Raw genomic sequence first — 26502 nt, 5'->3', positions numbered from 1 at the left:
TGAGTGGGAACAGATGGTCAGAGGGTAGAGCTGGAACTCGTCGCAACACAGCCGCACGGGTCTGAGAATGGTGGGGTCTCTCTTCCATCTCTCGTCAAGTTTCTCTGCTGCGGCTTGCGGCTTCTCTCTCTCTTACGTTCAAATCCTCTCTCTCTCTCTCTCTCTCTCGCTCTCTCTTCTTTTGGTTGTTTGGAAGCTCCTGTTGCTTCCCCCAAATCACAGCCCTTCCTTGTTCCTCGTATACCACCATCGCATCTCACTGCGACCTCACAAAACTCCCAATTCCACCTCCACCAACGACAATTTCACTCCTATCATTCTTCCCTCTTTCATGGGTAACAGCCAATTACCCTCTAATGGAGTCCACTTTGGTCAACGAGCCTTCCTGGATTGTTCTTCCAGGAAATTAGTCTTACCCTGATTCTTCCCCACTGAAAGGAATCGCCAGCCTTTTCAAAATTTTTTAATGTGCTTGCTTTTACCTTCCCCTGCCACGCGTGATCACGATTGGGTCGCAGCCATTGCAGGTTTGATTTGATGGTTGTTGCTATTGCTTTTGTTTTGTTTTGTTTTGTTCAATCCTGAAATGTTTTTTAGATGTTATTGCGTTTGTTGGGATTGGTATTTTCTTTAGTCCATTTGGGTTTCTCGTTCTACTGTGTAGTCAATCTTGTGCTGGCTCTGTTTCTCAGGGCTTGATTTATAGATCGGATGGCAGAGAGTAAAGAGAGTTGGGATGGAAGTTATGATGACTCCGGAAGTATATCAGATGACAGCAGTTATTATGCGAGACTGCATATTGAACCTATTTATGACTCGTTTTTGTGCCCTTTAACGAAGCAAGTAATGCGGGATCCTGTTACTATAGAAAGTGGGCAAACCTTTGAACGCGCGGCCATTGAAATGTGGTTCAAGGAATGCAAGGAAAGTAGAAGGAGGCCAATCTGTCCAATGACACTAAAAGAATTAAGAAACACGGATCTGAATCCCAGTATTGCTCTGCGGAATACTATTGAAGAGTGGACTGCTAGGAATGAAGCTGTTCAGCTAGATATGGCTCGTAAGTCACTTAACTTGGGAAGTCCAGAAAAAGAAACTTTGGGATCTTTAAAGTATGTTCAGCATGTCTGCCAAAAGGGTTTGTCAAGGCACATCGCACGAAATGCTGGGTTAATCCCTATGATTGTTAGCTTGTTGAAGAGCACCAGCCGAAAAGTCCAGTTTAGAGCTTTGGAAACCCTTCGAATTGTGGTACAAGAAGACAATGAGTGTAAGGTTGTCATTCGTGGGTTAGCATGATTTCATTGGCATGTTGAACTCAGTTATGCTTTCGGAGTTTTTGTGAACCGCTTGTTTCATTTGGCAGGATATATTAGCTGAAGGTGACACTCTTCACACAGTAGTAAAGTTCTTGCGTCATGAGCATTCAAAGGAGAAGGAGGAAGCTGTAGCTTTGCTGTATGAGCTTTCCAAGTCTGAAGCCTTGTGTGAAGAGATTGGTTCAGTTAATGGGGCTATTCTTATATTAGTTGGAATGTCGAGCAGCAAATCTGAGAACATCTCCACAGTTGAAAATGCTGATAGAACATTAGAAAACCTGGAGAAGTGTGAGAATAACATTCGACAAATGGCTGAATATGGTAGACTGAAGCCTCTTCTGACACAGATTCTTGAAGGTACATACATGATCTTCAGTTGTAGAGTTATTATTAGTTCTTAGTAGTTCCCATTTGGTATTTGCTTCTTTTGAAAAAAGGTGAGGAAGCAAACATTTCTTATCGTTGCTTGCATGCAGGTGAAGGTTCAATTCACTTAAAAAAGTATTTTTTTCCCATGTTTTCTGTACAATACTTAAACAAATTTCTAATGAAACATAGTTGCATAAATACACACCGAACCCTATCCTGTGGTATACTTGTTCTAAGTTAAATTTGGAAGACCCATTAGAATGTGCATGTCAAACCCATATCTACTGCGAACCCTATCCTGTGGTATACTTGTTCTAAGTTAAATTTGGAAGACCCGTTAGAATGTGCATGTCAAACCCATATCTACTGCTATAGGAGTAATTTTTCATTATTGGAGTCCCTTCTTATAACTATTCTATAGGAGGTGTTTGTAACTATTCTATAGGAGTTATTTTGCATAGTTGGAGTCCCTTCTTATAGTGGGTTCTCCTCCTTTTTTCTGGGTTGGTTTTTGTTGCCCCTGTGTTCTTTCATTTTTTTCTCAATGAAAGTGGTTCTTTCTTATAAAAAAAAAAGCCCCGTATCTAGTGCTGGTTATCTGCTGGACATTCTCACACTTGCCTTGGGGATTTGTAGGTGCTTCCTAGTTCCTAGACCCTACCTACAGGAAATATTTTACTGAATGCTGTACTTCACCCTTGCCTCTTTTACTGGTAATCAAGTCCAATGTGGAAAGAATTTATAGTACTCTCCTAATGAAACATGCACTATAGTTTGAGCAATATATCGGTGTTACTTGTTAGATATGTAACCAACGTAGACAGACACGTGATTTGTAAGGTCTAATTTTCTTTCTTTCTCTCTCTCTCTTTTTTTTCCCTGATATGAAGTTTTTGTAGTTTGATTTTAAAGATATGTAGACATGCACGAAACTTGTTTAGAGGAGATAGACAACAACCATATACCCGGAAAAGTGGAGTTCTGGAGACCAATTGAAGAAAAGTTTACAAGGACATTTGAAAAAATTTGTGCCTGTCTAGGAGTGCTTTAACTTTGTGTACCTTAGTCTTGGAAAGCTTGCTAACTTAATGTATGTCAAGTGTTCCTAATGGCAAGGAAGGATGCTAGGAAAGAAGATAAGGGAATTTCTTCGAATGGCAGCAGGCAAGGGAAATCAAGTTACCTGATTCATGGAAAGCAGTTTCATAATCACTAGAGGGAGGAGGCAATTCGAGAAAAAGAAATCTAGCCTTACTGATAAAATGGTTTTGGGGGATCCACTTGAATCTACAGATCTATGGAATTAAAGTAATAGTAAATATAGAGGGACATTTGGTTTGTTGGTTGGAAAACCTATATTCATGTAGTTTGAGATTAACAAATTTGGACTATGACAAACCAAGAGAACAACTTGAGGCAGTATTGGATACCGTTGAAAATCACAAGAAAATCACACTGCTTCTTTCTCGAAGCTCTTTGATGTTGAGTTGGTGGGGATTTTCATGAAAGGGCTGAAAACAAAAAATCGGGTATGTGGTAATGGGCTAGGTGGTATTCTGATGTAAATTCAGCGACCAGTGGTCTACTCCTATAAATTCTTTAATAGCAAGCCCAACAAATATCAATTTATTAAAAGGAATTGATAGCTAGGGTGTTTGTAGTATAGAAATGTAGTCAATATTTATTGAGAAGGAAGTTTCTTATATGGTTATAGGCACAAATCAGAGAAGTCTACAGAATCTGTTGGTTAGTGTTGATCATCAAAGGCGGCTGATATGAGGAGGTATGCTTATTTTCTATTTTCTTATTTTTTTTGATAAGACACAATTCCACTGATGGAATGAAATGATTCGTAGAGATACAAAACGGGATCCCATTTTATAGGGAATGCATAACATTTCTCCAATTTGTAACAATGAAATTTAATTTGTAATTCTTGAAAGGTTGTGAATGTTTACACCAAAATAGCCGTCTCTAAAACTTCAGTAGAGGATCTATTTGGCCTTGAAAGATTATGGAGTTCCTTTCATGCCAAATCTGCCGAAAGACAACTCTAACAATATTCTACCGTACAACGTCTCTCTGATTTAAACGAGCGATCAATTAAAAGCATCTGAAGCCAGCCAAGCGAAATTGGGGGGGGGGGGGGGGGGGGTTGGGGTGTGGAATTGCCGTAGGTGCCTTTTCACAATTTATGCTGAAGTAATGCAGATTCTATTTAGTTGTGAGAGTATTATCTAGGTGAATTGACACTATATTGGACAACGATCTCTTTTCATTCAGTTTATATTAATCCTCGTGTATTTTGTTTACTAGGAAAAGATATGAAAGAAAAGTACCTAAAATGCAATGGAAAAAAGCGCTCTCTCCCATCTTGCCCTCATGGCTGCCTGACCACTATCATCTTTTCTGATTACATATTTGTCAACTAGAATGCCTTTGTTTTACCCACAGTTAGTCTTGATGGCAAGCCTAAACGCTTCTTCCAAAATAGAAAAAAAATGTATTTTGCAGTGGAGTTTGACAAACGGTATAAAGGAAGGGTGGAGAAAATACAGAGATGCATTGAAAGATATTTCTTTATTTTTGTTGAAGAAGCGGTTTGAACCAAATGAAAAAGGGAGTCTTTTGACACTTTTTGAACATACCATCTACCTCACTATGACTTGGTGCAAATGTACATCGTTTTCCAATCATATGATCTTACACTCTCTCTGACCAATTGGAGAAATCTTTTGTAACTCCTTGGTTAGGGCTAAGTGCCCTCCTTTTGTAAATTTCATACATCAAAAGAAATTTGTTCCTTTATAAAATATATATATATATAATATATATATACTATATATTGAAAAGTAAAGAGAAAGGAGAAGAGAATAGACAAAGCTTACGTGGAAAACCCTAACACAGAGAGAAAAAATCACGATAGAGAAGTTTTTATTTTTTTAATGTCATACATACAAGAGACCCCAACCTCAGATATAAATAGATTGAGGAGAAACCCTAATTAAGTAGGCATAAAATAAAAAGACAAAAATGTCCTTAGGGCTAAAGCACCATAATTTCAACACTCCCCCTCAAGTTGGGTCGTAGATATCAGTGAGACCTAACTTGCTAACACATGCTTCAAAGGTCTGTCTCGGTAATCCTTTGGTGAGAACATCTGCAACCTGTTGGCCTGAAGGAACGTAGGGAATACAAATAACGACGTGGTCTAACTTCTCTTTAGTAAAGTGTTTGTTAATCTCAACATGTTTGGTTCTATCGTGTTGCACAAGATTGTTGGCAATACTGATGACAGCCTTATTATCACAATGCAGTTTCATGGGACCAGGATTGTCCTAGTGAAGATCAAACAAAACTTTCTGTAAACATATTTCTTTACACACTCCCAGACTCATAGCCCTATACTCCGCCTCAGCATTACTCCTAGCAACTACACCCTATTTTTCTTACTCCACCAGGTAACCAAATTTCCCCATACAAAGGTACAATATCCCGAGGTCGACTTTCTATCGGTCACTGATCTTGCCCAATCTGAGTTAGTATACGCTTCGATGCTCCATTTGTCATGTTTTCTGAAAACTAAGCCCTTTCATGGGGTGGATTTCAAATATCTTAGAATTCGAGTTACCACTTCCATATGTTCCTCATACGAACTCTACATGAATTGACTCACCATACTCACAGCATATGATATATCAGGTCTGGTATGAGATAGGTAAATCAATTTTCCCACAAGACGTTGATACCTCTCTTTATTTACAGGAACTCCCTCCGTAGTATTTCTTAGTTTGCTATTGACTTCAATAGGAGTGTCAACGGGTTTACATCCAGTCATTCCTGTTTCCTTTAACAAGTTCAGCATATATTTTCATTGAGACACGGATATCCCTGCTTTCGATCTCGCCACTTCCATCCCAAGAAAATATCTCAAACTGCCAAGATCTTTAATCTCAAATTCGCTTGCCATCCTCTGTTTCAACTTAACAATCTCTATCGTATCATCACCTGACAAAATGATGTCGTCGACGTAAACAACCAGAACAGTAATCTTCCCTGACAATGATCATTTGGTGAACAGGATATGATCAGAATGCCCTTGAACAAACCCTTGGGATTTAACAAACATCATGAATCTATTGAACCACGCTCTCAGAGACTGTTTTAACCCATATAAGGACTTTCTGAGTTTGTAGACATGGTTCCCAAACTTTGCTTTGAAACCCGGAGGAGGACTCGTGTAGACCTCTTCTTCTAACTTACCATTTAGGAAGACATTTTTTACATTCAGTTGATGTAGAGGCCAGTCCTGATTCACAGCAACAGACAGAAGAACTCGGATCGTGTTGAACTTAGCTAATGGAGAAAAAGTTTCTGAATAGTCAATCCCATACGTCTGAGTGAACCCTAACTTGGCCTTGTATCTTTCGAGCGTTCCATCAGATTTATACTTCATTGTGAACACTCATTTGCACCCAACTGTTTTGTGATCTTCAGGGAGGGCCACCAGATCCTAAGTTTTATTTGCTTCGAGGGCTCTCAATTCTTCCATAACTGCCGCTTTCCACTTGGGAACTTCCATGGTTGTGCGCACACTGGTAGGTATTGCTAGAGCATCCAGTTGGGTAGTGAAGGATTTAAAACCAGGAGACAAATTACTATAGGTCAGAAAGCTATGCATTGGATACTAGGTGCATGACTTGGTTCCTTTCCGTAGAGCGATTGGCATATCAAGAGTGGTATCATAATCGCTAGATTTTTCTAGCCTCTTTCTAGTATCAGGACATTGACTCTACTCAATCTTTTGTGGCAGGTTCTCATTCTCCTGAGGATCCTCCAGCAACTCATTATCATCTGTAGTTTCAACCTTCTCTGAGCTCGTCTCACCATCTTCTACACACCAATCTTTCCTTCAAGAACACTATCTAAAACAATAGGATCTTAAACTTGAATTGGTGTTGGTTTCGATTCTTGGATGTCAAAGGTTAAAATGCCACAATAAATAATCATTTTCAGAAATAGTAAATGACGATAAAAGACTAGTCCTAAACAAATTCCTAGAGGAAGCATCATTATAAAGGAAATAGAGGCCCATGTCATATCGAGCAGTGCCAATTGTCGTCCCCGAGCTTAAGTCTTGAAACAAAGCAGCATCTAGTGAGAAGATAACTCTACAGTTCAAATCTTTGGTTATTTTACTGATAGACAATAGATTGTAAGAAATCTTCGGCACATGTAGCACATTTTGTAAAACTAATCCTTGAAACGGGGACAAACGACCTTTTCCTGCAACAGGAGCGAAGGACCCATTTGCAATTTGAATCCTCTCATTTCCAGCACTCGGACAATATGAGAGGAATCGATCGGATGAGTCAATCAAGTGATCGATCGCTCCTGAATCTAGAATCCATAATTCATTCCCTTCAACAAAGAAACTAAAGGATTGAGGGTTACTTGATTGAACGACTGTTTTGATCCCTACGGTACTCGAGTCACCCAGGTAGGTCACCTGAGGTTGTGCGATCTCCTCAACAGATTCACTCACAAGAGCCCGGTCAGACTTCGACTTGTCATTCGGAGGGCGACGTTGCCATTGGGGAGCGCATGTAGTGTCCACACTGGTTCTTTTGGCCATGACTTTTTGTAAATGTTCACATACCAGCAAGTGTTTTGCCATTTGCTTGTTCGTAGTTCCATCCAGAGGATTTCACCCAAATAGCAGCCGACTCATAGTGGAACAGCAAGCTATTCATAGCACTCGATCTATCGTCCTCAACCGACCTTCAGACAGCTCTTTGAGAAGACAGTATCACTTTTGCCTTAGAATTCGACTTCGAACTATTTGGGTGCAATCCTATAAGGAAGTCATAAACACGATCAATTCTTCCATCTTCGAATACTGAATTCCGTCATGTAAGCAAATCTAGATATTCTCTCGACACAAATCCATCTCCTGCCATAAAGGACATCTTGTAGAAGTATGACGTTATATCTATGCTCCTTGTATTTGTTTACTGTTAGAGTAATACAGACGTGTAATGCGTTCTATCTTTTAGAATATAACCTCTGGACCGCATCCCAAATATCTCGTGCAGTGGCTGAATAGAGCAGGGGTTTCCAATTTGAGGTTCCATGCTGCTGATTACATCAACACAAATGTCCTCTCCTTCAACACGCTCATGTTGGGGATCCCTAGGGCTTGGTTGCGGTATTTCTCCGGTCAAGTATCCGAATTTATGGCGTCCTTCAAGGACCATTTTAACGGTTTGGGATTAGGTAAAGTAGGACTGTTAGTTGAATAGATTGGAAGACTGGAAGACTCGAAAACTCATGGCCATTCAGATTCGCCCCAAAAGCTGCCATCTATTGTTGGAGACTTGCCAATTGCTATTGGAGTTCCCCATGGGATTCCGATGTTGGATGTTTTTGCCCATAGGAGATTAGGATGGAATTTTCTCCCATGGAGTTACCCATTCGATACCGAGGCTGAACAGGGGCATGCGAGAGATATTGCTCCTGAACAGGTGCAACCGGAGAGGCATTAAAGGATAGGTTGATCGGCGGCTCTGGGTACTATCCACAACGCTCGACGCTGCTGCTGGATGAAGCCGCAACTTTGTAACGCGAGAACGAATTAGTGCTATTGGGTGCGATTGGCTGGCTATTGGACGCGAGAAGGGATCCGATCGATTGACTCGATTCGGCTGGAATAGAATCGCCCGATGGTTTCTGCGGTTGGGAGATCCGTGGTGTGACGGTTGGAACAAATTCGCTCGGTGTCTGGGTGATCTGCAATCCGGCTATCGGACTAAAACTACTCGATGGCGCAGCTCCCTGGACGACCAGCGGCGCGATTGCTGGGTTGAAACCGCTTGACAGCTGGGCTCCCATTAGCTGCTGTTGTTGCGTCGGGTTTAGGACCATCTGGAGATATCGATCCACGACAGCCTAGATCATGACTATATTGGTTGCTTCTGCGTCATTCCATCACCTACCAAGGTTGATGACTTAATTTCTTCTATTGGGGCTAGGGTTTCATCACCTTGCTCCGATACCATATTCAAAAGTAAAGAGAAAGGAGAAGAGAATAAACAAAGCTTACATGGAAAACCCTAACATAGGGAGAAAAAACCACAATAGAGAAGTTTTTATTATTTTAATGTCATACATACAAGAGACCCAACCCTAGATATAAATAGATTGAGGAGAAACCCTAATTAAGTAGGCATAAAGTAAAAAGACAAAAATGCCGTTAGGGCTAAAGCACCATATTTCAACAATAGATATTTTCATTGAAGAAGTGGCAGGCAATATGGATTATAGATCTGATTGCGAACCTTCTTCATACCCCTCGATCACATAAGTTCTTTAGACGAACAATAAAGGTAACATATAGAGGGGATTGCCATTAAACTTGACATTGAGAAAGCGTTTAACGAAGTTGATTGAGAGTTTCTTGATGAACTATTGAAAGTTAAAAGGCTTTTAATACTAAGTTGTCATTTGGTTTAAGGTTTTGTAGATGTCTGAGAATAAAAGGTGATTGGGAATAAGATATCTGGGAATCAAAGATGACTGTGTTTCGTTGTGCATGGGTAATGCTATCAAAATTTTATGAACAAAATTTATGTTTGTATTTAATTCATGAAATTAAGTATGATAATCTTATATAATTGTAATACATTAATTAATTAAAAAGTCAATATCATTCAATATATTTCTAAAAGTTAATTAATTAAGGATCAATAATAATTATAATTATAATATTTAAAAATTAAGTAATTTATAATTAAAATTATCACTTATTCTTAATTAATTAAAATTAATCAATTAATATATTAAATGAGCGTCAAATTAATTATAATCTAATACTTAATCTTTTTATAATTAATTAAGTTCAACATTAGTCATTTTAGTTTTAATTAAATAATATAAGAAAATATATTTTAATAAACACTATATTATATAAAAAGTAAAAAATGAGATAAAAATATGATATGTTAATAAAGAATATTAATAAAAAATACTAAATTTTTTTTATATGTCTATAACGAAAGATCAAATTAAAATTAATCTCAATAAATAATTGTTTGATTTTAAAAAAAAAATCAATTATAGTTATTGAAAATAAATTTCTGCACTAATAAAATTTAACTAAACCTAGTTTACTAAACAAATATATTTAAGATATTGTTAGCTAATTAATTAATTGTTTATGTAAAAAAAATAATTGCATTCATTTAATAACTTTTTATTGTGAAAATAAGTTAGGTAAATATTTTAATAGATTATCATTGATTTATTAAAAAATATTTATATTAATTTTATTAAATTAATATTAATTAACTAAGTAATTAATTATATTCAAAATGAAATTATATAAAAAATTAAAAACAAATGGAGAAGGGAAAAACCTACAGTTTTGGAAGGGAATAAAAAACCCTTGTCTGTGGGTAATGAGGATGCTTGTGAATAGTTTATTCTCAGGCAAAATGTTGAAACCTGTAAAACAAACATGAGTTTTGTATGCCAATGTCAATTACCATGCAGAAAACCCTCCAAACAAATGACCCCTAAGTGGAGACATTGAATTCGAGGTTGAATTCCCCCCCCCCCAATTTCTCCATCATTATAAACGGCATGCCTAGAGGGAAAATCAAAGCTTCGAGAGGACTTAGACAAAGTGATCTTTTATCTCCCTTCCTCTTCATCATTTAGATTGTCTTTGTAGAATCTTTTCATTAACATCTAGAAATCGATTCATATGTGGTGATACTATACCAAGGACATCCATCAACAAAAATCACCTCCTTTCTGCTATGGATACAATTCTTTCCTCAACCACATCGAGAGGAAGATTGATAATCTCATCAACCTGGTTAGTCTTTTTGAGGATTCCTCCGGTCTCAATATTAATAGGCATTAATCTAAATTCTTGGGTATTAGCTGTGAAGAGGTTTGGGTTGAGAATATTGCAATTAAATATGATTGTAAGATGGATAAATGGCCAACTACATACCTGGGGCTCCCTTTTTATGGTAAGCCATAATTTATAACTTTCTGGCAGCTCATCTTGGAAAAGATTGATAAACGTCTTCACTCATGTCAACACAATCATCTCTCCAAAGGTGGTAGATTGACTCTCTTGAATGCCACGCTATTCAATTTACCTATCTAATTTTTTATCACTATACCATGTGCCAACTAAAGTTGTCAAGGACATTGAATAAAGCTTCATGAATTTTTTGAGGTCCGGATACAGGGAGAGTAAGTTGTCTCACCTTATGGAAATGGGATAACCTCAAGAGGCCTTCGGGTTGGGAATCACAGATATTAAACAACAAAATAAGTCTTAAATTGAATGGAACAAAAATTTGTATTTCAATAATTGTAATGTAAGATACATAGCCTTCTTATATAGGAGAAAGACTCCTATATAAAAGGAAAGAATCATAAAATAAAATAATAAGTGATTATACAGCTAATTAACATACCGACAATAAGGCCCTCCTTGCAAAATGGATTTGGCCTTTTCACCTAGAAAATGATGCCCTTTGGAGTATTTTGATCAAAGCTAAGTATGGTTGCCATCAAGGTTGCTAAATTGTGAAACAAACATGTATATAAATTGAATTTTAGTGTATCATGTATGGTAAGTTTTGATTTGATAGATAACATTTAAATATAAATATAAATATAAGTACAAAAGCTTATAATAGAGAAATAGCTAATCATACATTAAATGAATCCAAAATATATATGAAAACATAAACTAACTTCAAAGTTCAAAATAGCAAAGAAAAGAAAAGATCCAACTAACTTCAAAATAAGTATAGAAATACATTAAAAACAATAGAATTTCTTTAAACATCCAACTAACTTCAAATGAAAAGCCTTCATTTTTTTAAAAAAATGAAAAGGCTTATGACTACATGTGGAGAAGATAAAAGTAGGAAAAAAAAAAAAAGAAAGGGAAAGGAAAATTAAAAGTCTTGGTGCACTGAAGATGGAGAGATAAAGGTAAGAAAATCAAGATTTGGCAATTAAAAAGAAAATGAAAAGTCTGAAACGTGAATGGAGGAAGAATGGAGGATAAAAGTGGTCGCATGTTTATTGATGTTTTGAATTATGAATTATATTTATTGAAAAATAAGGGAAAGGAAGATAAACACTAGGTTTACGTGGAAAAACCTAGGTCAGGGAGAAAAAACCACGATAGGAGAATTTTATTAATTTTTGTCACGCTTACAAAACACCCAAGACTCAGATATAAATAGATATGACAGAAACCTAAAAATATTAGGATCACATAAAAAGACTAAAACACCCTTGGGGCAAAAACTCCTTATTTCAACACTCCCCCTCAAGTTGGGGCATAAATAACACAAGTGTCGAAGCTCTGTCTTAGTAACCCTTTTGTGAGAACGTCAGCAACCTATTGACTCGAAGGAAGGTAGGGAATACAAATGCTGCCACTGTCTAGTTTCTCTTTAATAAAGTGTGTATCAATCTCCACATGTTTGGTTCTATCATGTTGCACTAGATTGTTGGTAATACTGATAGTTGTCTTATTATCACAATAAAGTTTCATTGGACCATGACTGTCCTGGTGAAGATCAAACAAAACTTTCTTCAATCATATCTCCACATATTCCCAGACTCATAGCCTTGTATTCTGCCTTAGCGTTACTTCGAGTAACCACACCTTGTTTCTTACTTCGCCAGGTAACGAGATTGCCCCACACAAAGGTACAATATTCTGAAGTTGATTTTCTATCTGTAATGGGTCCTGTCCAATCTAAGTCAGTATAAGCTTCAATGCATCTATTGTCATGTTTTCTAAACATTAAACCCTTTCCAGGAGTAGACTTCAAATACCTCAGAATCGGAATAATAGCCTTCATATGTTTCTCGTATGGAGCTTGCATGAACTGACTGACCATGCTGACAGCATAGGATATGTCTGGTCTAGTGTGAGACAGGTAAATCAATTTCCCTACGAGACTTTACCTGCGAGACGCTGGTACCTTTCTTTATTCACTGGAACCCCTTCAACAGAATCTTCCAGTTTAGTATTGACTTCAACAGGTTTACACCTCGTCATCCCTGATTCCCTCAACAGGTCCAGAGTGTATTTTCGTTGAGACAGATATTTCATCCTTCAATCTTGCTACCTCCATACCAAGAAAATATCTCAGACTACCAAGGTCTTTGATCTCGAATTCATCTTCCATTCTCTGCTTTAATCTGTCAATTTCTGCTATATCGTCTCCTGACAAAACTATATCATCAACGTATACAATCAGAACAACAATCTTCCCAGATTCGGGTCTCTTCGTGTATAGAGTATGATCAAAATATCCCTGTACAAAACCTTGGGACTTAACGAAGGTAGTGAATCTATTGAACCACGCTCTCGGAGACTGTTTTAAGCCGTATAAGGACTTCCTGAGTTTGTAGATCCGATTGCCAAATTTTGCTTCAAACCCAGGAAGAGAGCTCATATTGACCTCTTCTTCTAACTCACCATTCAGGAAAGCATTCTTTACATCAAGTTGATGGAGGGGCCAGTCTCTGTTAACTGCAACGGAGAGAAGGACCCGAATTGTGTTCAGTTTTGCTATTGGAGAGAAAGTTTCTGAGTAATCAATCCCATATGTTTAAGTGAACCCTTTAGCAACCAGTCTGGCCTTGTATCTATCAAGAGTCCCGTCAGACTTATACTTGACAGTGAACACCCATTTGCATCTAACTGTTTTGTGACCCTTGGGAAGAGTAACAAGATCCCATGTCTTATTTATTTCGAGAGCTTTCATTTCTTCCATGACAGTAGCTCTCCACTCGGGAACTTCCATGGTCGCATGCACACTGGTTGGTATTGTCACAGTATCCAAATTGGTGGTGAAGACTTTAAACCCAGGCGACAAGTTACTGTAAGTCAGAAAAACTATGCATGGAATGTTTGGTACACAATCTAGTCCCTTTTCGTAGGGCAATTGGTTTGGTACACAATCTAGTCCCTTTTCGTAGGGCAATTGGTATATCAAGGAAGGCATCATAATCTCCTATTTTTCCAGACTCCTCATCAACACAGGGATGGTGATCACGCTTGCTTATTTGTGGCAAGACCTCACTCTCCCGAGTCTCTCTTGGTGACTCATTACAACTTGTAGGTTTGTCCTCGTCTAGAGTCATCCCATTAATTTCACCCCTTTCCGTTATATCACCTTCAATACACTTAGTTTTACTTCCAGAAGTATCATTAGAAACAGGGGACGCTTGAACCTGAGCAGGTACCGGTTCTGATTTTTGGGCAATCCCCGATGTAGCAACAGGAGCCACTATTTCCTTTCTAAGATTCTTCTTGTAGATGTTATCTAGGGTACTTGTTTTGTAGGAAAGACTAGGTCAGACACAGGAGGGACAGGGTTTGTGTCAGGAGTAGGCTCGAAGTTTATAGGAATAGAGTAGGTAGATGAGTTAGCCTCTTCGCTAGAGTTCTCCCCCTGAAGAGGACTAACGGGAAAAAAGGGCTGATCCTCAAGGAACGTAACATCCATAGTGATAAAATACTTCCATGAGGATGGATGNTCCCATTAATTTCACCCCTTTCCGTTATATCACCTTCAATACACTTAGTTTTACTTCCAGAAGTATCATTAGAAACAGGGGACGCTTGAACCTGAAGAGGACTAACGGGAAAAAAGGGCTGATCCTCAAGGAACGTAACATCCATAGTGATAAAATACTTCCATGAGGATGGATGGAAACACTTATAGCCCCAATGGTGAAGAGGATACCCCACAAAGACACATTTCTGAGCACGAGGAGCAAACTTTGTTTGGTGAGGGCTGTGGCTATGAACAAAGGTAGTACACTCGAACACACGAAGAGGGATATCTGGAAAGAGACGTGTAGACATGAAAAATTCTTTAAAGCACTCGAGAGGTGTTTGGAACTTAAGAACACGTGATGACATACGATTGATGAGGTGAACTGCAGTGAGAATAGTGTCTCCCCAAAGGTACGAGGGAAAGGATGTAAGAAGCATGAGAGATCGAGCAACTTCTATAAGGTGGCGATTTTTTATTCAGCTACTTCGTTTTGCCGAGGAGTATAGGCACATGAGTTTTGATGGATAATTCCTTTTGAATTCAAGAACTCACGAAGAGTGTTATTAACAAACTCCCGCCCATTATCACTCCGAAGGATAGCAATCTTAGTATTGAACTGGGTTTCAACCGTAGTATAGAACTGTTGGAAAACAGATGATACTTTTGACTTATCAGCAAGAAGAGAAGAAACACCCATGTAAGACGGGTGTGGTTGTCAATGAAGGTGACAAACCATCGCTTGCCGGATAAGGTAGTAATGTTCGATAGGCCCCAAACATCACTATGAACCAAGTGGAAAGGTTGGGAAGGTTTATAAGGTTGTGAGGGAAAGGTCACCCTGGGTTGTTTGGCACATATACAGACATCACAAGACAAAGAGGAAATATCCAGATTAGAAAATAAATGTGGAAACAAATATTTCATATATTGAAAGTTCAGATGACCAAGGCAAAAATGCCATAACAAAGTCTTTTTCAGAAATTGTAAATGACAATAACAAACTAGTCTTAAACGAGCTACTAGAGGTAGTATCTTCAGAAATGAAATAGAGGCCCCTATCATGTCGGATAGTGCCAATCGTCGTCCCTAAGCTCAAGTTCTGAAATGAAACATCATCAGGTGAGAAGATAACTCTGTAGTTCAAATCTCTGGTTATTTTACTTATAGACAACAAACTATAAGAAACTTTAGGCTCGTGCAGAACATTTTGTAAAACCAACCCTAGAAAAGGAGACAAATGACCTTTTCCAGTAAAGGACCTATCTACGATTCGAATTCTCTTATTTCTAGCACACGGAGAGTACGGGAGGAATCGATCAGATGATCCAGTCAGATGATCGGTCGCTCCTGAATCCAATATCCAAGTATCTTTTCCCTCAATAAGAAGACTAAGAGATTGATTGGTACCTGATTGAGCAACTGTACTGATTCCAATAGTACTTGGGTCACTCGGGTTGGTCACTTGAGACTAGGAGGCATCATCAGCAGTTTCACTCACGAGGGCTCGGCCAGACTTTGATTTCTCATTTGAAGATCGATGTTTGCCATTCGTGGGTCGACTATGTAGTTTCCAGCATTGATCCTTTGTGTGCCATGGTTTCTTACAATGCTCACATATCGGAGGCGATTTGACAACTCTGCTTGTCATTCTCTGATCCGGATGATTTTACCCCAAATGCAGCAGAGTCCACAGCTGTAACCACAGAACCGTTCATAGCACTTGTCATATCTTCCTCCAATCGAACTTCAGAGCAAACCACCATAAGGGACAATATCGACCTTTGTCCCAGTATTCTACTGAGAACTGTATCAAATTTTGAATTCAATCCAGCAAGGAAGTCATAGACGCGATCAGTCTCCTCAATCTTTGAATACTGGACCCCGCCACACGAGCAATTTCAGACAATTTCTCAGCATAAATCCATCTCTTGCCATAATAAAGACAGCTTATTAAAGTATGAGGTCACGTCCATGGTCCCTTGTTTGCATTCATAGACTTGTTTTCGCAATGTATATAGATGCGAGGCATTCTGTCTTTTTTAATACAGCTTCTGGACCGCATCCCAAATGTCTTGAGTAGTGGTAGAATACAGCAAGGGCTTTCCGATCTGAGGTTCCATGCTATTAATCAACATTGAGCGGAGTAGGGAGTCTTCACCTTTCCAAACCCGTTCTTGAGGGTCCCCAGGGTTCGGTCTTGGTATTTCGCCAGTCAGATATCCGAAATTATGTCGCCCTTTGATAACCATTCTTTTGAGACCAAGGAAAATAAATCTGGCCATTTAGTTTCTCTACTGTGATTATTCCTGCAGAATTCCCCACAGACCTAGATGTTTGCAGTAGGTAAATTAGGAAAGGCTGTTACTGGAGTTTCTACGTATATAGGCAAACTTGAAGATAAATTTGGATTAGGGTTGTCTGATGGTTGGATGTGGTCCCAAAAAGCGACCCAAGTTCTACAATCTGTTGTTGAATTCCAATCGAAGAGACACCCATTGGTCCTAAACCTCCATAGTTGATCGACCCATGAGTTGGAGAAGGTTGCTGCCCATTCGGACCCGAAGGATGAAGCTGACCCATAGGCTCAGCTGCTTGGGCGTGAGGCTATTTGATCGGAGGCTGCACGTGTCGTGGTTGGAGCCCTAGATGAGCCGCGACTTGGAGAGCATTGAGCAGGGCAGGGGCAGGGCTGAAGCTCAACGCTAGCTGGGTCAGAGCCACGCTGGTGGACGAGTTGGCCTGCCTAGGAGCGGCACTAAAGCTGGACATCGACTGGGTTGGAGCCGCGCTGGTGGACAGGTCGGCTTGCCTTGAGTGACGCCCGAACGGCTCGACGCTGAGCGACAGCACGATCGGCGGTTGTTGGACTTGTGTGTTGGTGGTCTAAGTCGGCTGGGTCTAGGTTTGTTGGGTCGTGAGGCTGGCAGACTGTGCGCCAAGTTGCTGGAACATGTGCGGCGCGGCTGGGCTTCCAATCAGCTGCTGAGGGTTGAGAATCGACTTGAGGTGACGATCAACGGCAGCCTGGATCGCAGCGGTGTTCGTTCCTCTGCCATTGGTCCATCACCTGCTAGGGTTGATGACTGAATTATTCTATCGAGCCTAGGGTTTCATCCCCTGCTCTAATACCATATTGAAGAATAAGGGAAAGGAAGATAAACATCAGGTTTACGTGGAAAACCCTAAGTCAAGGAGAAAAAACCACGATAGGAGAATTTTATTAATTTTTGTCATGCTTACAAAACAATCAAGACTCATGTATAATAAATAGATCTGACAGAAACCTAAAATAGTAGGAACACGTAAAAGAACTAAAACGTCCTTAGGGCAAAAACTCCTTATTTCAACAATATTAATTAATCACATGGATCTAGAAGGTTAGTTTATGTCTCTTCTTCAATATGGCCGAATGGGAGTTTGAATCTCTTCATTTTCCCTCTTTCTTCTTCTTTGGAATGGAAACAAAGTTACAAAACAACACTTCTTCTTTGGTGCCAGTCTCGCTAAGTTTTGAAGTTTCGTTTTCGATTTTCTTTTCTTTTCTTTTTTTCTTTTTTTTTTCTTTTTAATAATTTTGAAAAGAATGCTTTTACTTCGGCGCTAGTAATGCTGCAACTTGAAACGATACTCTTTCTTTCTTTTCTTTTTTTTTTTTATTTTTAATTACTGAATTGGAAGTTCTGGTTCTAAATTAGTCACATGATTCAGTATCTTGAATTGTGTGGTACATGTTATCTGCGATTCCGAACCCCAATTTAATTGTTTTCCCTTCTTTCCGATATGTATAGTATAATAATTTTTTTTTTTTAATCTTTTAATCTTTTATTATATTTTTTAATAGAAACAACTACTTTCGTTGAGAAAAAATAAAATAACACAAAGGCATAAAAAAAAAAAGAAGCCCACAAAACATCCCTTCTAAAGAAAGGATTCCAACTAAGTAAGGTGTTACCTATAGAATAATTACAAAAAAGCCTCGATACCTAAGCCTAAAGAGAAACATGAAACCTTTCGAAGGACCAAACCTCATTAGGGTCTCTATTCTTGCCTCTGAACACTCTATTGTTCCTTTCCCCCCAAATATCCCACAACATAGCACACACCCCAACAAACCACAAAAGACGGTCTCTCTCTGAAAAGGCAAATGGAGGAGGAACTCCCTAATCGTCGCACTAATATCCCTCTGCCCGGTTATCTGAACATCAAACTCTTGCAGGAAACAACTTCAAGCATACCTCGCAAACTAACAGCCCCAAAGAAGGTAATCTAGATCTTCCTCTGCCTTCCAACACAACATACAACAAAAAGAACCCATTGGTTGGAATTGCTCTTGCCCAAATAGGGTAAAATTCCTTCTTCGCGAAGTGACAAACTCGTCTTATTACCATGGACAGATTGCAGAAACGTTACCCTTGGCTCTTTTTATCTCCTTCTTGGTTTTGCCTTTGCCAAAGCAACAATGGAACTGTCCAACACTTATTCTTTGATTTTCCCTTTACAAAAGGCATTTGGTCGAAGTTTTTTACAACTTTCAATTGGTTTGTGGGTCTCCCTAACGACATAGAGTTGGCTCTGTTTGATGTTAATCGATCTACCATTCAAGAACATTAAAAGAGCGTTTGTGGATTTGCATTATTAGTGCTATTTTGTGGAAGATTTGGGATGCCAGAATGCAAGAATCTTCAAGGAAAAAAGCAAAACTATAGGAGACATCATTGATTTTACCATCGTTAATGTATTTTTTTGGTGTAAGGATATACCAGCTTTAAAGAGCTATTGTTTTCACTTTTTCTTTCCTCACTACAAATTGGAAACATCTTTTTGTATTCCCTATAATATGGGCCCATTTGTATCAGTGGATATCCTTGGATATTTCATTCAATCAATGAAATTGTTTTTTATAAGAAAAAATTGTCTTATCCAAAAAAAAAAAAAAATTATAGTGTGGATCTTTTCAAGAATATAAGAGATTGCTTCGGTGGTTACATTGATTACTTAGAAGATTATTTTCACGCTCATTGGTTGTTTGGAAGTTGGAATCAAAACAAAGGGGAACTATTTTCTTTATATTCCGACAAAGGTGAAAGTTGGTGATGAAATGGTCTTTATTGATCAGGCTTCAATTTCGAAAACCTTTTGTAACTACTCTACTATTATGCATAGTTGGAGTTCCTTTCTTTATTAGAAGGTGCTTTTTTTGGATACTCATGTATTCTTTCATTTTTTTTTCAATGAAAGTTATTGTTTTCATCTAAAAAAAGAAATGGTCTTTATTGGGCAAGTTAGCTCCTACCAAGATCCAAACCTGTTGATTCGAAAGGTGGCCAGAATCCATGGTTGCATTTTGTTGAAAGCGACAGAGACTTTCTACAGTGGCTCAATGTGTCCTGGCCCAAACTCGGTTGATAAGTGGCATGTTCAAAATGGTTTGTTTTGTCCCACAATTTTGTCCAAGGAGATGGAGAGGGATAAAAAACATAGGATCTCAGGCAACAAAAAAGCAAGTGGTAGGGGTCGAGATTTTTAAAATATTTCAAACCAAGATTCAGACTGATAAAGGATGTCAGAAAAGGACGCTGGAAAGGTGTTTTAAATGGGCCCATCCAATGGTCTTCAATTAGGCATTAAGTGAAAGATAAGAAAGAGGTGAAAGGCCAAGGGACAATTATGCGGAAATTGTTAAAGGAAAGTTCTTGAAACGGAGGAAAAGCCAAAGCCAGAAAGAGTGTCTCCTTCGCTAAACAAAATCAAGTGAACATCCTAAAAAAGGAGTGATATGCTCTTCATCAAACACTTCCTCGCCCAAAAACAACCATAATACAAAAGAGGAAAGGAAAAGGAGTGGACACGACTTTTGAATCCTCCATGTCTAGTATCCCTTGCAAGACAGATGATGATTTGCTAACTGACGGAAAAGACAAAAGAGATGATGATAAAGTTTTTTGTAGTTTCCTGGGGTGTGTGTGGTGTTGTGGGATATTTGGGGAGAGAGGAACAATAGAGTGTTCAAAGGTAGGGGTAGGGACTCCGGTGAGTTTTGGTCCTTAGTGAGATTTCATGTGTCGCTTTGGGCTATGGTTTTAAAGCTTTTTTGTGATTATTCTCTTCGTAACATCCTACTTAAGTGGAACCCCTTGCTTTAGAAGGGGTGTTTTGGTGGGTTTTTCTTTTTGTATGCTTGTATTCTTTCATTTTTTTTCTCAATGAAAGTAGTTGATTCCATTTTAAAAAAAGGAAAAAAAGAAAAAGAAAGAGAGAGGACGATAGAGTTGATTTATCACAATCTTTATTCAGTGGTATTGATTATGGCCGGGAGACAGTTGTCCCCAGCACATGACATCAAATATGGAATTAGTGGAATTTGAGGGCAACAAGGAGCAACCTCTGTCCATGTTGAAGTTTAGAGAGGCTAACATAGCAACGATAGTTGACGGGGAGGAAGGAGATTCTAATGCAAAGTACCTTAACTATCCTTTCATGCAAGAATTCACCGGAAATTATGCATTAGACCCATTGTTTAGAAGGCAAATAATGTGGGCAAAGATAGTGCAGCTAGTAGAAAAAGCAAAGAGAGTTAACAGGCCTTTTGTTGACGTGGAAGGAAAAAGCTCAAGCAGACTTGGAGGCTGAACTAGAGGCAGAAATAACGGGTAGTAGTAGAGAATAGGGTCTGAACAATTCTTTATGAAGATTGCATCTTGGAAATGTAAGAGGTATTAGAGCCCTTATCAAGGATACTTTGTGGAGAAAGATTATCAAATCGGTTGGGTGTCCTTTGACGTTGAAGGCTCTTTTGGAAGCATTTTAGTGATGTGAAAGGAAAACAGAGTTGAATTTTTTGAGTCAGTGATCGGAGTTTTCTCGATCTTTATCTGCTTTAGTTCTCATCCGTTGTTTAAGGTGTGGTTCTCTAGCGTCTATGACCCCTCTTCCACTTGAGGGAGAGGGTTAATTTTGGCAAGAAATCAGAGATGTTTTTTGGATATGTCAAGTATCGTGGTGTCTTTGTGGTGAAATCTGTGTTGCTAGATGGCTGGAAGAGAAATTGGGGGAGGGAGAAGCACAGAGAGTATGAAGAAGTTTAATACTTTAATTCTTAATCTTGATTTTGTGTATATTCCGCTTAGTAAAAAAGCTTATTTACTTTGTCTAATTTGAGAACTAACCCTGTTTGTTCGAGATTGGACAAACTATGTCTCTGAGAAATGAATTGATGCTTTTAAGAAGGTTTTGACAAACAGAATAACCCAAATTACCTTTTGATTATTCCCCATCATGTTGAAAATGGAGATGCTTAATTGGGGTTCCTTTCCCTTTCCCTTTCCCTTCGGATTCAAGATGTGTGGCTGGCAAGCTTTTCCCAACCATCTTTTTCCATGATGACTTTCCATGAGGGTCCTGCCACACTCCAAATTGGCACCCAAAAAATTAACTTCAGCCAAAGAATTGTTCTTGCCTTTTAATGGCTCTGATACGAAAGCATATTTATCTGGTCCAATTTTTGTACATTCACTAAAAACCATTGATTATACCACCCCACAACCCTTGCACCTATCCGTTTTCAGTGATGAACCTGTTGAAGTCCATCAACAACCATGAGTAATTTTCCCTCCTCTCCCATATGACCTGCACTCACCATCTCACAACCCAATTGCCCCCCAACCAGCCACTATGATCATTCTAAACTAACCCATTTACCTTTCCCCCCGCCAAGCCCATCCACCTTACCTAGCTCAATATGTATCCCTTTGAAATCTTCGTGACATGGCTGATGTACTTACTGACCATGGCCTCAGTACTATGGCTATTCCTTCCATAACGCCACCACCAAAACCTAAGAGATTGTACTCTAATGGGAAGAAAAACAGGTTGCTATGAGAATTTCACAAACCTTTAATCGCTGATCAATTATGATAAATCTTTTTTATTTATTTTTAGGTAGTGGACGGAGTTCTTCCATTCATTCTATCCTATTCACTGGTACTTATCACTGATACGGGAAAAATTTTGTACTTTCTTTTGTCCCGGTCCATGGTCTAAACGAGTCGCACATACACCCTAGTACATGTTCCTCGACGCTGAGGGCATCCCCGAAGGGCGGGCGATTTGGTGACATTTCTGATTGGCTGTCTTGTGTTTCTAATAAGTTGTTTAATAGTTGGCATGGTGAATTGTATACATAATGAGTTGGTTTAGATCAATCCTAACCGGATTGATACTTTGGCTATTTTCGAGGGAGCTTTTACTAATCAATGAAGTTCATCATTTGGATTGTACGTGGATTGTTTTCTTGGAAAAAATGTGCTTTGGCTAACCAATTATTGCAAAACACAACCTTGATATTGTTCTTCTTTAAGAAAATTGTTGGGTATTGATTTTCATATGACTAGATCCATTTGGAGCTCCTCTCACATTGGCTGGAAAACACTTGATGCAATTAGCTCTTCTGGGGTATATTAATACTTAGGAGTGAACCGAAGTCAGAAAGATGTAAAATGGATTGTCAATGCAAGAAACCCACTTATATGGAGAGGCCCAACAAAACAACAATCCAAGGAACATCAAACCAATGCAAATCCCCAAAGTGAAACATCACCGAACCAAAGCATCCTTCGGTCAACCAAAAAAATAGTGACACTTTGAGAGGAAGAAAAGCCAATAGAGAATCGACGAGCTAGATCAAGCTGACAACGAACCAAAGCATCCTTCACCAATGGCTTGTTTTTCTTTGTCTTGGCGGAATGGCCATAATACCAAGGACATATTTTTATTGAGATATTTATGTTCCTTGCTCACTTCAATTCCTAGGAAATACGTGAGTCTCTAGGTCTTTCAAATCAAACTCCTTGGTGATATTTCTTTTGATACTCCTTTTTTCGAGTTCATTGTACCAATCAAAACGCCATATTTACTTCGTCCTCTAACTGATACTTATGGACCGAGTCAATTGAATTGCTTATTCATTCTAATTGACCTATGGGCTCTGATTTGCATGGATAGAATATTAGAGATAGCGGGTTATATGGGAAAGTTTTTGGCTGATGTTTGAGGTTTCATCACGATTGATTTCAGACATGATTAAATAAAGCTCAAAGGAAAAAGACACAATGGGTAATGGTATAAGGGTTGTGATAGAGCCATGGTCACGAGCATGGAATCTTTGGTGGAAACACGGAAAAAAAAAAGGCTGGGGGTATAGTTGTGATACCATAAAAACAGGGTATTTTCTCTCATTTTATTGTGTGAAGAAGCATCGTCAGCCCTTAGATATAAAAGTAGCAGTGGATTAAACTTTGACTGGTGGGAAGAAAATGACTGAAAATCAGAAACTTAAGAGCTGAAAGGAAAAGGAAACAAACTGCGGCTCCCATACCCAAAAAGATTTCTGAACAGATTTTTCCATATCATTGATGGTAAAAATAGTAAAAGGAAGAAAAGGAAGAGACCTGCATCTGCAGATTTTTCCATTTTCAACATCTACGTGAAAACCTGCATGTGCAAATGTAGTTTAAAAAAAAAATAGGAAGGACAAAAAAAAAAAGAAAAGAAAGTAAGAAAGATATGATAAAAAAACACAACGATGGATAGTTGAAAACAGAATGCAAAACAAACTGAATTGTAGTAACGGGAAATGATATTTGAGCTTTGTTATTTATTTTCTTGGATATTGCTTTTGTTTCATGCATCTGTTGAATGTTGTTGCATAGGATTCTAGGAGAAGCTTAATTAGTAATTTGAAAGGTTAAATTTTCTTTTGTTTCATGACATCTGTTGCAATAGAAATACATGTGTTTAAGCTTTTTAAATTTTTTTATTAAAAAAAACTGTGTATAAGGCTTACGATTGAGTTATTTCATGATGTGTCTGTGTTCAATCATTCTTGTCAGTCTCTAAATTGATTCTCTCCCTACCGAGTAAATTGCCAACATTACTACCTCAGTAAAGGAAGTTCTTCAACATTAAAATGATGACTGTGTTTCTTTATGGTAGATATTGTTTTTGAACTTCTGGATAGGTTCGGAGTGGAGTTATCCTCACTGTTTCGATGATTTTTTTTTTAATAACTTCACATCCTTCAATGGCATTGTTACAGGCCCGCCAGAAACTAAACATTCCATGGCTGCACATTTGGGTGAGCTAGTTCTAAATAATGATGTAAAACTCTTTGTGGCTCAGACTGTGGGGTCGTCTCTAATTAATATCATGAGAAGTGGTGATAAGCAGTCAAAAGAAGCTGCATTAAAAGCCTTGAACCAGATATCGTCTTTTGAGGCTAGTGCAAGAGTTTTGGTTCAGGAAGGGATACTTCCACCTCTCGTTAAGGATCTTTTCGCAGTTGGTTCAAATCCACTTCCCATGAAACTAAAAGAAGTATCTGCAACCATTCTTGCCAATGTTGTGAGCTCAGGTTGTGATTTCAATTCCATTCCAGTGGAACCTAATAATCAGACTACACTTGTCTCTGAAGATACTGTCCATAACCTGCTACAACTCATTAGCAATACCGGTCCAGCTATCGAATGCAAGCTTCTCCAGGTTCTTGTTGGACTTACAAGTTCTCCTTCAACTATTTCAAGTATTGTTGATGCCATTAGAAGCTCAGGTGCAGTTATCAGTTTGGTTCAATTCATTGAAGCCCCACAGCTGGACTTGCGTGTTTCTGCTATAAAGCTCCTCCAGAACATCTCCCCACACTTAAGCCAGGAGCTAGCAGATGCGCTACGTGGTTCAGTTGGCCAGCTGAGCAGTTTATTTAGAATTATAGCAGAAAATACTGGAATCACAGAAGAACAAGCAGCTGCGGTACGGCTTCTAGCTGATCTTCCTGAAATGGATTTTGGCCTCTCCAGGCAGATGCTTGATGAAGGAGCTTTTGAGTTGGTCTACCTTAGAATTGTTCAACTCCGCCAAGGGGAGACTAGGGGTGGCCGATTTTTAACACCATTCCTTGAAGGCCTTGTTCGAATTCTTGCGAGGATTACATTTTTAGTGGGTGCTGTTGAGCCTGGTGCTCTTGAATTTTGTCGCAGTCACAATCTTGCTGCTTTATTCATTGAACTGCTTCAGTCTAATGGACTCGAGAATGTGCAGATGGCTTCAGCCATGGCATTGGAAAACTTATCTCAAGAATCCAAAAATTTGACTCAGATACCTACGCTTCCGGAACCTGGATTTTGTGCCTCAATTTTTCCATGTCTCTGTGCAGAACCAGTGCTGACAGGGCTGTGTCCTCTCCACCGGGGTACGTGTTCTTTGAGGGAAAGTTTTTGTCTTTTGGAAGGTAAGGCAGTGGACAAATTGGTTGCCCTTTTAGATCACACAAATGAGAAGGTTGTCGAGGCAGCGCTTGCGGCACTATCTACTTTATTGGATGATGGGGTTGATGTTGAAAAGGGGGTTAAAATTTTGGACGATGCAGATGGAGTTCAGCCTATATTTAATGTGTTGCTTGAAAACCGTACAGAGAATCTGATGAGAAGGGCCGTTTGGACAGTCGAGAGGCTGTTGCGCATGGAGGACATCGCCATCGAATTCTCAAATAATCCAAAGGTGAGTACAGCGCTTGTTGATGCCTTCCAGCATGGTGACTACAGAACTAGGCAAATTGCTGAGCGTGCCTTAAGACATGTTGATAAGTTACCCAATTTCTCCAATATATTTCCTAATCCTAGTAATTTGGGATAACCTTATTTCTTCTACATAATGCTCGTCCAATTATTTGTGGCTTTTGTTGCCCTTTGCAAATGGAATTTTCTTTCCTTTTCTTTTTTCCTTATCATTATTTCTTATTTTGGTTCGTGAGATTCTAGCCTAAGTATTGGAGGTAGATATCGATGTATAAAGTCTCCAGCTCTTTAGTCTTATCAGGAATTTGATTTGTTGAGTGGTTCTAGCCTGTAAGTTCTTTTGTCGTCAATCAAATAAACTGCATATCAAGTTAGGGATGCAATGTTGGTGAAAGGTGGTGTTTTTCTAAGTTTTTAATTTTCTGGAGGATTGTTTGTCAATGGATTTGTACTTTAATAGATTGAGTTTCTTGACCCACTTTCCTAAAATTCAGCATTGTTACAAGTCCTCTTCCAGTTAACTTAAAAAGGTTAGGGAGATGGTGAATAATTCTCAATTTCGTGAGATTAAGGATATATTATATGTTATTAGACATATATGTATGTATGAATACATGAAACTTAGATCTTCCT

At 38.7% G+C, this 26502-nt stretch overlaps 1 protein-coding gene across 1 annotated transcript; it reads left to right on the top strand.

Annotated features, from left to right (window-relative positions):
- The first annotated feature begins 22 nt into the window (after positions 1-22).
- On the top strand, positions 23-26347 carry LOC120075341 (U-box domain-containing protein 44-like). The gene is made up of 4 exons (XM_039028641.1): positions 23-527; positions 693-1275; positions 1367-1676; positions 24396-26347. Exons 2-4 carry the CDS (start codon positions 712-714, stop codon positions 25985-25987), a joined length of 2466 nt encoding a protein of 821 aa, XP_038884569.1. The 5' UTR covers positions 23-527; positions 693-711; the 3' UTR covers positions 25988-26347.
- The last annotated feature ends 155 nt before the right edge of the window (positions 26348-26502 follow it).

The sequence above is a fragment of the Benincasa hispida genome, chromosome 4 (genome assembly GCF_009727055.1).
Source record: "Benincasa hispida cultivar B227 chromosome 4, ASM972705v1, whole genome shotgun sequence".
NCBI lineage: Eukaryota > Viridiplantae > Streptophyta > Magnoliopsida > Cucurbitales > Cucurbitaceae > Benincasa > Benincasa hispida.
Note: the sequence above shows the minus strand (reverse complement) of the source record. Positions and strands in the feature narration are given on the sequence as shown.

What these genes read in the sequence shown, in the direction of transcription:
- LOC120075341 (XM_039028641.1), top strand. Translation starts at nt 712, where the DNA reads ATGGCAGAGAGTAAAGAGAGTTGGGATGGAAGTTATGATGACTCCGGA. An exon ending in AAGAAGACAATGAGTGTAAG is followed by an intron (nt 1,276 to 1,366) that starts GTTGTCATTCGT and finishes TTCATTTGGCAG; the next exon opens with GATATATTAGCTGAAGGTGA. An exon ending in TCTGACACAGATTCTTGAAG is followed by an intron (nt 1,677 to 24,395) that starts GTACATACATGA and finishes GCATTGTTACAG; the next exon opens with GCCCGCCAGAAACTAAACAT.